At 39.1% G+C, this 13,131-nt stretch overlaps 1 protein-coding gene across 1 annotated transcript; it reads left to right on the top strand.

Annotated features, from left to right (window-relative positions):
- The first annotated feature begins 1,500 nt into the window (after positions 1 to 1,500).
- On the top strand, positions 1,501 to 11,315 carry LOC593100 (glutathione S-transferase theta-1). Its single transcript, XM_792591.5, has 5 exons — positions 1,501 to 1,684; positions 8,162 to 8,249; positions 9,368 to 9,524; positions 9,885 to 10,058; positions 10,415 to 11,315. Exons 1-5 carry the CDS (start codon positions 1,573 to 1,575, stop codon positions 10,562 to 10,564), a joined length of 681 nt encoding a protein of 226 aa, XP_797684.3. The 5' UTR covers positions 1,501 to 1,572; the 3' UTR covers positions 10,565 to 11,315.
- The last annotated feature ends 1,816 nt before the right edge of the window (positions 11,316 to 13,131 follow it).

Raw genomic sequence — 13,131 nt, forward strand, 5'->3', positions numbered from 1 at the left:
TTTTTTAGGTTAGCCGTGGGCATATATATATATATTTTTTTTTTACGCCCCTGAGTGACACCATTGTGCTAATACTCGTTAAGATGATGGCTAAACCTTTAATGAAACAAGCAACAAACAAAACATATAAGCTGGTAAAATGAATAATAAAGCTTTGTAACAAGCGACCAATGACAATGACAATGACAATTTATTGTCATGTCACCCACATTGGGGTATTGGAAAAGTTTACAATCAGTTTGAATTTGTCAATTTAACACTGTACAATATATACCCCCCTCTTTGTTTTATTATTAACCACACCATTCCTCCCCCTCCCCCCCCCCCCCCCCCCCACTCTTTATTGCTAATGGAAGCAATTGGAAAAGAAAGTTACCGGCAGCAGAAAATTGTTATTTGAATTAATGAATCACTGAAAATGTTCTTGATATCATTTTAATAATTTGATATCAGAGAAAAAGGAGAAACATAAAGAAAATATTGAACTCATAACATGTGATACATGTGCACATACTTAAATTATATTTACACATCGGAGTAAAGGCATTGTTTATTTAAGTAAAAGCTATACTGGCTGCCCTTGTCCTCTACAAATACATTAATGAGGCATCTACAGAATACTAAAGACTAATATTATATTAATTAAGTATCTATGTGTGTGTGTAATTGGCTTTTTACAGACGTGTATCAATCAGATATACATATATGTATGTGTAGGCTTTGCCACCAGCGCACTTTTACGAGTATTATGGCGAAACTGGCCAGGCTAGCGCGTGAAAAAAAAATCGAGGCCGGGGCATATCTGTTCAGAGGCTGCTCGGAGATTGTACGGATATACCGCAATTTTAATGCGGTAGCCGTGCAGTCTCCGCAGCCTCCGGCACGGAAATCGCACGGAGCCCGTGCAGCTTCCGTGCAGAGGTTGCGCGGAGAAGGCGCGGTGACCTTACGGGGATGGTGCAATGCTACCTTCGACATGTCTACGGGCTACTGGCTCACTATTTTTTCAAATTTGTATAATTTTCCGCAGACTATTCACAGGCCAAATGTAAACTAGGCATTAGCTGTTGTTTGCTTTAGTGTACTAGCAGACCGTGACCTTCGATCAGAACAAACATATAATATGAATACAATTTAGAGATAAAGGGAGGTCAAAATTGTCTACTGGTCTCGAGGCATTTCTCATTTTCCTACATAACTCCCCTCGCCTCCCTTTACAAAAAGTACACATTAATTTTATTAAAAGGATTGATGTCGCTGTAACCGAGAAAAAGTTTTAATATAATTTGCTCACACAACCCAACTTCACAATCGAATTTAGGAAAAAGATTAATGCATTCGTACAATGCATAAAATGGTGCAAAGTGTTGTCAAACGACCCTCTCCCTTTTTCGAGTACACCGTTATTCCATGGTCATACCTACCAGACTTACAGGACAAAGTTCGGTCGTTCACGTGACCTGTCTTTGAATCGTCATATTGCCTCCGACCTGAAGAGTGGTTACTTCTGGGTCGATCCTCATTGTTGAAGGGCACACTCACTACGTCCACGTTTGACGACAGGAATTCATCATGGTTGTCAAGGTTTACGTTGATCTGCTCTCCCAGCCTTGCCGGGCTCTCATCTTATTCCTCAAGAACACCAAAATTCCGTTCGAAATTGAGACGATTAATCTGAATGATGGTAAGCTTGCCAATCTTTTCCTCGCATCATATTTATTATGTTTATCTCATAATTTCCACCCGAAAAAAAAAAATTACGTAAACTATTGATATCCATGAAATGAAACTCGCCTAGCTTTCCTCTCTTAAAGCAACTCAATCTGCACCAAATGGCTTCGATTTTAATTGTAAACCGGTGTCTCAATAGATTTGCTATGATTACAATGGCGAGTTTATATTCGATGAATGCTTAGTATATGTAATACATTTTTTGTTTCTGATTGTTTCTATTCATTCCCTTATCTTATGAAGCGGATTCTTTACCGCATGCAATTTTATATGATTCATTGCTTGTCTGGAAACAAAATGCCTTTGCAAGTTTTGGGTCTTCTTCTTAATATCGAGTCACTACACAAGTCCCGTCCAGTGTTCCACACAGGCTTTGGCACGGCAATTAACGGCTTCCAGGTCATCTTGGGTGCATGGCTCTGGCAGGAGTGGGCAGACTAGCAGGTGTTCCATTGTCTGTTCCTGGCCGCATTCACATGCCGTTTGTTCGTCTCCTAGACCCCACCTCTGCATTAGGACTCTGCATCGACCGTAGCCAGTTCTTAGGCGGTTGAGGCTAAGCCAGGTAGGCCAAGTCTCACTGGAGCCGGTTGCGAGGGATTCCTTCGGGCTGAGGGAGAGTTTATGTGGAGTGGTCTGAAGGTGGTTAGACCACAAAGTCATCCTTTGGTTGTGAGGGCTAGTATTAAGAGGCTCTACCGAGTGCAGAAAGCTGTGTCTGGATTTGAGCCGCTTGCCCACTGGCTGCTGTTCGATGAGTGGGTGGAGTGGATTGTTTTCTTGTTTGTCCTTTTCTTTCTGGGACAAGACCAACCTTCTGACGTGTGGAGGGGCAATACCGCAGAGCAGGTAGATGTCTTCTACTTTAGTTGGCCTTAGGCATCCAGTGATCGCTCTGCAAGATGAATTTAGAGCTGGGTCAATATTGGGTGCATGGGCCGACCTACTCCATACTGGTGATGCATACTCCGCAGCAGAGAAGCAAAGCGCGAGGGCTGTCGTCCGGATTGTTCTGGCATCAGTCCCCCAGTTGGTGTTGGCTAGCTTCTTGAGGATGCTGTTGCGGGCTCCAACTTTTGCCTTTGTGTTGGCAATGTGGTTCTTGTAGGTAAGGGAGCGATCGAGTGTGACGCCTAAGTAGACTGGGTTGGGAGTGTGCTTCAGCCTTTTCCCATACCAGCTGATCCTTAGTTGATGGTTGGCATCCCTGTTCTTGAGGTGGAATGCGCTTATCTGAGTTTTATCAGGGTTAGCTCTCAGGTGGTTGGTCGCATAGTATGGGATGAGACCGGCCAGGGCATCACTGAGGAACTCCTCCAACTTCACAAAAGACTGGTTCTGGGTGGTGATGCAGAGATCATCGGCGTGGAGGAAGCTCCTGGTGTTTGGGTGGATCGGTTGGTCATTCGTGTACACGTTAAAGAGTAACGGTGCAAGCACACTTCCTTGTGGTAGGCCATTTTTCTGTCTGCGCCATCTGCTGCGTTTTCCATTGAGATCCACAAAATATCGCCGATTGGACAGCAACGTCTGGATGAGTCCAGTCAGTCTCACGTCCTTTGTCAGCTCAAAGATCTTCCTGGTAAGGATTCTGTGGTTCACGGTGTCGTAGGCAGCAGAGAGATCAACGAAAGCAGCTCCGGTGATTAGCTTACTCTCATACCCGTCCTCAATGAACTGAGTGAGGTTTAGGAGTTGGCCAGTGCATGATTTTCCTGGCCTAAACCCTGCTTGTTCTGGAATGAGATGTTCATCCACGAATGGGGCGATGCGGTTGAGGATAAGCCGCTCGAACAGCTTATATGTATGGCACAGTAGGGAGATAGGCATGTAGCTCTTTGGACTGGCTGCGTCTTTACCAGGCTTCAATAGGGCAATAACTTTGGATTTCCTCCAGAGCTTTGGGATGTTGTTGGTGCCCAAACATTCGTTGAACATTTTGAGAAGCCAGTTGAGGGCGCCTGGTCTAAGCTGTTTGATCTGCTCGCAGAGGATGTCATCAAGTCCAGCAGCTTTGTTATTTTTCTTTGCTTTGATGGCAGCAAGCAGGTCGTTCATAGTGAATGGTCTAGTGAAGCCTGGGTCATCTTGAGAGCTTAGAGCGTCTGGGACCTTAGGGAGTCTGGCTCTTCTGGGGTGATCGTCAGGGTTTTCCCGACCATTCAATAGGAGTTGATGGGCAACTTGGTAAGCAGTGACTTCAGATCTTGGTTGGGCCTTTGTATAGTCATTGCCCAGTATCCGGATCGTTTTCCATGCCTTCCTGCTGCTATGTGTCATGTCAGTGGATTGAATGAATTCCTGCCACTTCCTCCTTCTAGATTCACCAATTTCCTTGGTCAGATTTTCTCCAGATTCCAGTGTCTCCTCACTAAAGGGGTCTATCTGGAAGTGTTCGATGTAGTCTTCATACATCACCTTGGAGTGGTCCGTCAAGTCTTGAATGTAGCTTGTGCGACATCCTCGGGGATGTTACGCCTTGACGATTTCTTCATCAACTCTACAAAGGTGTCGTAGTTTTGGGGGTGGCAGGTAGGTCCTGGATGTAGGAGTCAAAGTCCTTGGCAAACTTTTCCCAGTTTGCCTTCCTCAGGTTGAAACGACGTCGGAAGGGTACTGCTCGTGGAGTAATGACTGCATTAACCTTAAGCCCTATCGGTCGGTGCTGGGAGTGAGGGATTGGGTCGAGAATGACTTTCTCGCACTGGTTAGCAATCCTGGTAGATGTAAATATCAGGTCAGGGTTGTAGCCACGTCTCCACCTTGCACTGTTGAAAGAGGCAGGAAGCTTAGCGTCATGAATGAGGGACAGCTGGTTAGCATCTGCCCATGTCTCAACGAGTTCACCATCTTCGTTCATTTCTCTATATCCCCAGGGAATGCTATGGCTGTTGAAATTACCAATGACCACATTCATCCTGCCGTCAGTAGCTCTGCCGGGCAGGTCGAAAGGCTCTTGAGGTGGCTTGTACACGGAGCTTACGGTGATTCCCATTAGGTCAATAGAAAGGACTTCAATGTTATTGATGTCTGATAGGTAAGATTTGTCCACAGCAAGACCATTACGAGCAAAGATTGCACTTCCGAATTGGTCATGTGGTCTCTCTGCGATGAGGGTCATTCCGGAGATACGAGGGCGAACTCGTGTAGGCCCGCGATGGGTCTCCTGGAGGCAGAGAATGTCACAGTTGGTTGTTATGCATAGGTCAGCCAAGAGTTCTTGTTTGGCGCCTGAAAGACCTTCAATGTTGGATGAGATGATACTCAGGGCCGGTCCTGACAAGGACCCATGAGTTCGACCCTGGGCCTCAGCAACAAATTGGTCATCATTGTCATTGGTAGCCATGGTGTTGGTTGTGGTAGTTACTAAAAGAAACTTGAGTAGTGTGGTTGAAGGATTCGCAGATTTTCATCTGACAGACCGCGACGTGAACGCTCCTTCAATGGCCCCACTGTTTTTACTGTTCTCCTACACTTAACTATAGTCTAGATACAGTACAGGTGATTGATCTGCAGTAACCTCTAAGTAAGCTATATGGCAATGCAGCAGAATTAATGATAGTCTATCGTATATATTTTGAGGAGGTATCAGCAAGGTAGACTAAACTATAAAAAATATTTTTTTTAAAAGATAAAGACGTATGACATAAAAAGAATATAATCGAAATGCCCGACTAGGTTCCGTGGCACAAACTCGGCATTATTGGACAAACCTACCATTGGAGAAACCTAACAATTACAGAGCTTGGTCTTGTTGCTCTGTTCGCCAGCAGTTTAAGGATATGAAACCCCGCGGCACACTACTCACAAGAGCTCTAACAAGCCAATATTATACAGAGCCTAAAAGTAAAATAAAATAATACCGCGTATGTACCACTCACCCAATCGATTCAAGAACAAATTATAATTAAGTTAATCACGTAAAACAGGAAAATATAAAAACAATAATTTAATGAATACCAAATTGTGAACTATAATAATATTATCAGCACTCAAACACACCCAACTCACATATCAGTACAAAGCGTAATATATTTATCTTTACAAATCCAGTAATATAATTATTTATTATTATTATTATTATTCATTTATTTATTTATTTATTATTCATATTATTTCATATTAATAGTAACATAAAATGTTCATATTGTAATAAAGGACAATTCCTCTGCGCGTACTTCAAATGAAAGGCGCTGGCGCAGGTGTATATGCGCAATTAAAAACAAAGAAGTAATAAAACAAATAACAGAGTGCGCAATATGTTGTCACTGACAACAGGTGTTCAGCACTACGCGCAGCAAAAACAACTGCAATTTTGACTTCCTTCACTATCAAAAAACCAAAATTTGATCACTAAATCACCAAATATATGAAAATCAAAAAGCTAAATCAAAAGACTCATCCTAGAAATGGCTTGTACGCGTCCAGATCATCACTTTAGTACCAATCACAGCATAGAAACAAACGCCAAAACGGAAATAATATGAGAAACAAGGGAGCTCAGCAGAAACACGTCCGCCCCCACTTGCAGCTCCCCTTCAAGTTTTGGGTGAAACATGTCTCATGCAAAAAAGCAACCACTTTCACAAAAATTAACGCATTTTTACCATTCTAATAGTTTTCAAAACTCGTCTTGGCTCTGTTCCAGACTATTAGCAAATGTCATGTATATTTTATTAGTATATATCTGGATTTCGACACTCCATTCTCCATTTCGGCATTAAACTGTGGATATCTTTTTTGAGGAGGACCTTCGGCAGTTTAAAGTGTAATTTCGAGTTATAATAATGATATAACATATCCACCATCTATCTATAATTTTCTCTGTGCTACTATATAGAGAATAGCCAACATATTTTCTGTTCTTGTTTCAAATGGGCCGGGTAAGTCTGGTCATTAAGATTATTCAGCTTAGCATATTGCAAAAGTTATTGTACCAAAAATAATTGCAGTAATCAATATTCTCAAAATAGTATCACATAACAAACCAAGATGACCGCCATTAAGTGTAGGTGTTGTAAATCCGATGTGGTGAATAAGCTTTACAATGCTTGCATGAAATAATTGTTAATAAATTAAGTTTGATAAAACTTAAGTTTTTAAAGCCCAGTTTAAGGGTCTGAATTGTATTAATATTCCGTGATTGCATCCAAAACTTATGGTTGGATTTAAAATACAATTAAAAATACAAACAGATAGAAAACAATGGTAAAACTGTACACAGAGTCATAGAAACTGTCAAATGTGATTTACAAATATGATTAAAAATGGGCTATAATGTGCTACAATCAAATTATTACACATAAAATAAATCAAAGCAAGCACATATGTAAAATATTTTAATGATTTTAAAGAGCGTCAGAGTTAATTAGGGTATGTGTAACTGTAACTTTAGCAGTTTTTAATGAAATTGCTAATCATAATGGATTTAAAACGAAAGCACAGATTCAAAAAACATTACATAGATTCAAAATCGAGTTACATCTGAGAACTTTAAAGTGAGACCAATGCTAAGTTGTACTTAGTAGTACGAAGGCACCGGTCAGGCTGTCCACTCCCTCTAAACATCGCTGGATATCTATCACATCGGTGTGTCAACATTGCCCATATCCTCTTCAAAGATTCATCAATCAATTTCAAGAAGATTTGAAGCTGGACGATGGACTGTAAACAAGTAAAATATCCCAAATATGTTAATATTCAACCTGTTATTGGTTTTTAATATCTCATTCTGTACCTCAGATTGCTCTTACAGCTCAAGGGCACCTTCAGCCCACCCCTTTCTTTTCTTTTTACCTTTTGGATGTCTGTGGTAGGTGACTCGGCAGATATGTATAGGCTCGGTTGGACTTAAGGTTCTGGTAAACATTCTTTTCATTGGCTTTGCTTAAGTTCTTTAATAATCAAATGTAAGCTAGAACAGCCAATGGATATTTTCACCAGGATCTCCTCGTTGGTTTTGTCAAAAGCGTTACTATCTCATTTTGTTGTTGGGCAATATTTTGTCCCCGATCACATTCATTATCGACTGTAGCATCAGTGACAGTATAACCTGTATAATAAGTGGCGTCCGTACAGGGTCATACATTTTCTTCTTTCTTTCTTTTGTAATATGCGTATCTTAAAAATTGAAATATATAAGTGTAAAAGACATTGAAGATTTTTGCTTAAAGGAACGTTAACATTAGTTAGTGAAGTAATAATTCTTATCTTTAACAAGAAAAGGAACGATAGAACATTAAATTTCATACTGTTTCGTGTTTTATTAGTATCATGATCATTGTTCCAAACATGATTGAACAAGATGTGTATTTTTTAGATTATTTTATAACTAATTTATTTATCAACCTTTATACTTCCTCATTTATTTATTTATTTATTTTTGTATTTTTTTAATGATTACATTTTCATTTATGTTGCTTATTTTCAGGAGGTCACAAGAAACCTGAGTTTGTGAAGATGACTCCTCTCTGCACAGTACCTGCCATTCAAGATGGAGACTTTGGCATGGGGGAAACGTAAGCTGTTTTTCACTTTTGTTTGTTCCAGAGATCGTTAATATTGTTATGTTGTGCGTTGTTTACACGGAATGTCATAAAAAAGAAATTTAAGCCTATTTACTTAACATGTACTCCAGATATCGCGATATTACAAACACGTTAAAGGTGGAAGAATAAAATAAATATGGTGCAGTTGTAATGCAGCCTTCATCGTCACTTCACGAATTGGAATGAATTTAACTGCTAATGATTTGACATTAATATACTACAGGTGTAACAAACATAATATGGAATAGAACAAAGAATATCAAAACAAGTAAAGGAAATATGATTCGGATTCAGTATGAGCTAATAGAGAAAGGGGGCATTGAAGAGTTTTCTACGTTGCATGTCTCATCTGGCATTGATAACATTTAGGTCGATATTTCGGAGTGCATATAGCATAGTAAAATAATATTTTGGCGAGAAATGCGAAGGAATATATGTCATAGGTACGAGTGGACCGTATAGTATATATTGTGTATCCATTTTATCGGTAAACTTTGCGGATCCACAGAACTGGGGTTTAAGTCCCACCTCTATTTGAAATTAAATTTAAATCGAAAAGGTAAAATTCACCTCTCCCTCATGCGCCTTGGCAGGTTCAGCGGATTTAAAATAAATTGATTGACCCCCTCCCCTCCCCCCCCCCTCCGGAGGGCCGACAGGGTTGCCTAAATCAAATCCCTGGGAAAAGTTATTCTGGAGAATTTCCATCCCTAACTACCCCTCTCCCCCCCCCCCTCCCCACCCCCCCCCCCCTCCCTCCCCTCTCCCCACCCCCCTTCCCCCATTTCAATTCAAGTATGGATATGTTTATTTTTTGTTGTTAATGCTCGATGAAAACTAATAAAACGCTGCATTACAAAAACAATATACTACAAACTACATCGTTACCAATGTGTTGTATTTGTGCTCACATTTTATAAGTTGTCTTTCCGTTTAAATTCTAATACATCAAAAATTGTAAGGCACAAGGCTGCACTTTGGAGAGACATGCTTTGAGCATGATCATTATTTTCCCGCGGGATACCTTTAAGATCAACATCTATTTTATGCAATGTATACTTCAAAATGTTCTTTTAATTATAAAACAGTGTGGCGATTATTCGTTACTTGGCAACAAAGTATGCAGACCTAGTCCCAGACCACTGGTATCCAAAGGACCTGGAGAAAAGAGCCAGAGTTGATGAATACATGGCCTTTCATCATACAGGAACTAGAGGAGGATGCGGTGGGCTCTTCTTCAGTGAGGTGAGATTAACTATCAAAGTTGCTACTGTCATCAGTTTACGACAAATGATGCTTAAGCGACATTTCCTCCTTAAATGCTATAAAATGATGATTAGGGCAAACAAGCATGTCAGATTGGCATGATTAGATTACACGAACATTTGTGTTTGGTTCTAAGTTTAGCTCTTTAGAGCATGATTAACTGAAAATGTTATAAGCATATTGATCAGATTAATCTGCCCGCTCATATCACCAAACCCACACATTCACCACACACACAGATGTTTTTTAGTATTTGACTTGATTGTTTATTTACAATTTATAGAGAATACAACGATATCGGAAATTCATTTGCCTAGTTGTTTAATTTTACAATTACAGGTCCTTATCCCGGTCTTTTCAGGAGGAAAGCAGCATGCTTCAGAGGAAAGGTTGAAGAGAGACGAAGAAAACATGACCAAACAACTAGACAAACTCGAGAATGCTTTCTTGCAGGATAATGATTGGTTGGCTGGAGATGATATCTCTGTCGCCGACGTGCTTGCCGTCTCGGAGGTTAGTATGATGGAGATTATGGTATTGATATACAATATTGGAATACAAGCAAAGAAATAATAACTGAAATAATGTTGTGTACATGTAATATATGGCCTATTTACAATTATCATCTTGTCAATACAATTTAAAGTAACGTGAATGTATATAGATTCATGCAACAGTAGTATTGCCCTTTATCTTAAGATTTGTTTTTAGGGCCATTGCATTGTTAAGATTCACTATAGATTTCGACATAAAACGAATGTAAACTATTTAACTATTAAAACATACTTGTTTTACTATTTTTTAAATGCTTTATGAGCACAAGCCACATTCATTTTTTTTTCTTTCTGTTTGGTACCCTCACGGATCAGATGATGGAGAACACTGTAAATGGACGAGATGTAGCAGAGGGGCGACCTAAACTCAGGGCCTTCATAGATCGTGTGACGAATCGTCTCAATCCTGCCTTTGATGAAGTACACGGAGCGCTGTATGCATTTAGGGACAGCTACAACAAATAGATTCTCAGTGAAAAATGCTTTAGAATGACTCTCACATTTCCACAAGTCTTTATTAATATCGAATCATCTTCTATAAATCTTTTGAGTCTATTGAACATGTATTCTTTACGGCTCTTTGTCATCTCTGAAAATGTTTTCTTCGTCTACCCTCTTTTTATTTTAATCTCCATATAACACTGGCACTGCACATTTGACTATCAATTTGTTCCCGTACCTTCTTTGTATTACGTTTAAACCCGTTCCCCCTTTCTCTCCCTCACTCTTTTAACGCTCTCTAAATCCAATCCAATATCAGTAGATTCTCAGCGAAAACAGTTTTGAAGGATACAAAAGGTATTTTCCCCAAACATTTTCCCCCATATCACATCTCTCTTTTCTCTTTCGGGTAATATTCATTTCCACGTCTCTTTCTCTTCCTTCCTCTCTCTTTCTCTTTCTCTCTCTCTCTTAATCGCCGTACTAACAATTTAATGATCTTTAATCCTTTAGTATATCCATCCCATTTTGAATACACAGTGGCACAAGGAGATTATTTTTGTAGCTTAAAAAGAGTAACATTTCACCGAAATCTGTAATGCAATGGTTGTTCATTAAAAATATATTTTTTTCTAGATGTTACATTAACCTACATTTTGTAAAAACATAATTAACACACTATCGACTTGAACATGAGCTAAATAATAATGACAGAGTCTGCTGTAAATATGGTAAATGTGAAACTTGATAATTAAATGTTGAACTTGCAAGTTTATCATAATGTTTACCGTCCACATACTTGGCTGCTAATCACAGGCCGCTGGGAAGCGTAGCCTGGTGTAGAATTGCATTTTCTTTTACGAACGATTTTATTAAAAAAATTGAGTCCCGAACAGAATTATATGACGATGATTGTACAAAGGTTGAAAGGAGGGATAGAATGAGTTATAAATAAGGATGGGAAGACGATCCGAGAAAGTGAGGGCGGGAGTGTGTATGTGTCGGGGTACGTGTGTGAGGTTTACAGGGGTACAGAGCTAGATCGGTATCCTGTTGAAAGGATTTGCAAGATTCTACTTCTAACTGACGGAGGGCATTATTCTTAATATTTGTTTAAGAATGGACCAATTGTTAACAATAACCAGCTATTTGCTAAAAGTCACCGGTGACGAATGAACACACTAGAGTGACTATTGTGCTGATACCATAACTCGTTCAAATTATGGTTGAATCTTTTAATAAAACAGGCAACACACAGTTATAAGCAATGTTAATTTTCAAAGCTGCCAATGAGCATACATATAAGCTGATAAAATTAATTATACAGCTTTGTAAAAACTGTGTACATGCTCACTTTCCTTTGTAAATGTTATCGTTGTACCTAATAAATATAATAATAAACCGAGAAATAATTGTAAACTTCTTGTACATAAATGCTTATCTTGTTCTACCAAAGCTTTAAGTCAGGGGATTTGGAGTTTTTAAACTGCCATAGTATACCGAGATGTATCATGTTTGTTGTTGTAAAATGACGTGATAACACATGAAATACATACGTTCTTATAAGTTATAAACGATTACTAATCGTTATTAATGATAGACCTAATATATTATACACCAATAATAGAGCCTACATGCATACAACAAGCTTGGGCCCTCTGAATGAAGAACCAATACCTATATATGTATACTATATTGTATGGCCTACCTAAATACCATTTATATACCAACATGAATACATTTATCATACAAAGTTTCTTTCTTACTCCTTCTCAACCTTTTATAAGCCAGGTCAAAACATAACTTTGATTTTTAACATCTTTCACCGAACCAGACCCTCGCATGTGACTAGTCAATTTTACACACTCCATAATATCCAATAGGACACTGCAAAAGCTGTACTTAAACATCCACATTTACAACTCAAATTTTAATAGCTCACTCAAATTTCTTCAACAGCTTCAAACAAGAAAGGAAACACTAAATATCAACGCTCTTTAGTTATTTTCTACTTGCAATATTGGACTTGTATGAAAAACAACAAATAAAATGATGCTTGTCAAACTAAAGCGATAGAAACATCACTAAACTAAAGTACAACAGACTATATTAGCTTAAAAAGATAGAAACGTCGTGTATTAAACTACTGACCAAACGAAAACAAAGTAGGAATAGGAATGTGGAATGGAGTCTGAGGGGAACGAGCAGAAGGTGCTCGAAACAGTGGACGAGACAACATTTCAAAGGCAATATTTGTTAGGGACATACCGGAAGGATCGATGGATGGCATAGGGGAAGAGGTAGACCAATGAAAAGAAAGGACTGTCTGACCTGATGAGGACAGCAAAGTATACGTATGACTCAGCAAAGAAGGCTTAAGTCAGTTGGCGATAAGGACAGCATTAATTAAATGATGACATCCGTTCAAAGATAATATGATTGTCACAACCCATGGAAACTTTCTTCCTTAAACCCACATGAGCAATGTTGATATGTCCGTTCTCGATAGAGTTTTACAGACACTCGAGGAAAGGCATCACGATTCAGAAGTCAAAGTCAATTATTTTCAAACTTAAGTTACACAATTCTAA

The sequence above is a fragment of the Strongylocentrotus purpuratus genome, unplaced genomic scaffold, assembly GCF_000002235.5.
Source record: "Strongylocentrotus purpuratus isolate Spur 01 unplaced genomic scaffold, Spur_5.0 spur5_scaffold_2, whole genome shotgun sequence".
Lineage (NCBI taxonomy): Eukaryota > Metazoa > Echinodermata > Echinoidea > Camarodonta > Strongylocentrotidae > Strongylocentrotus > Strongylocentrotus purpuratus.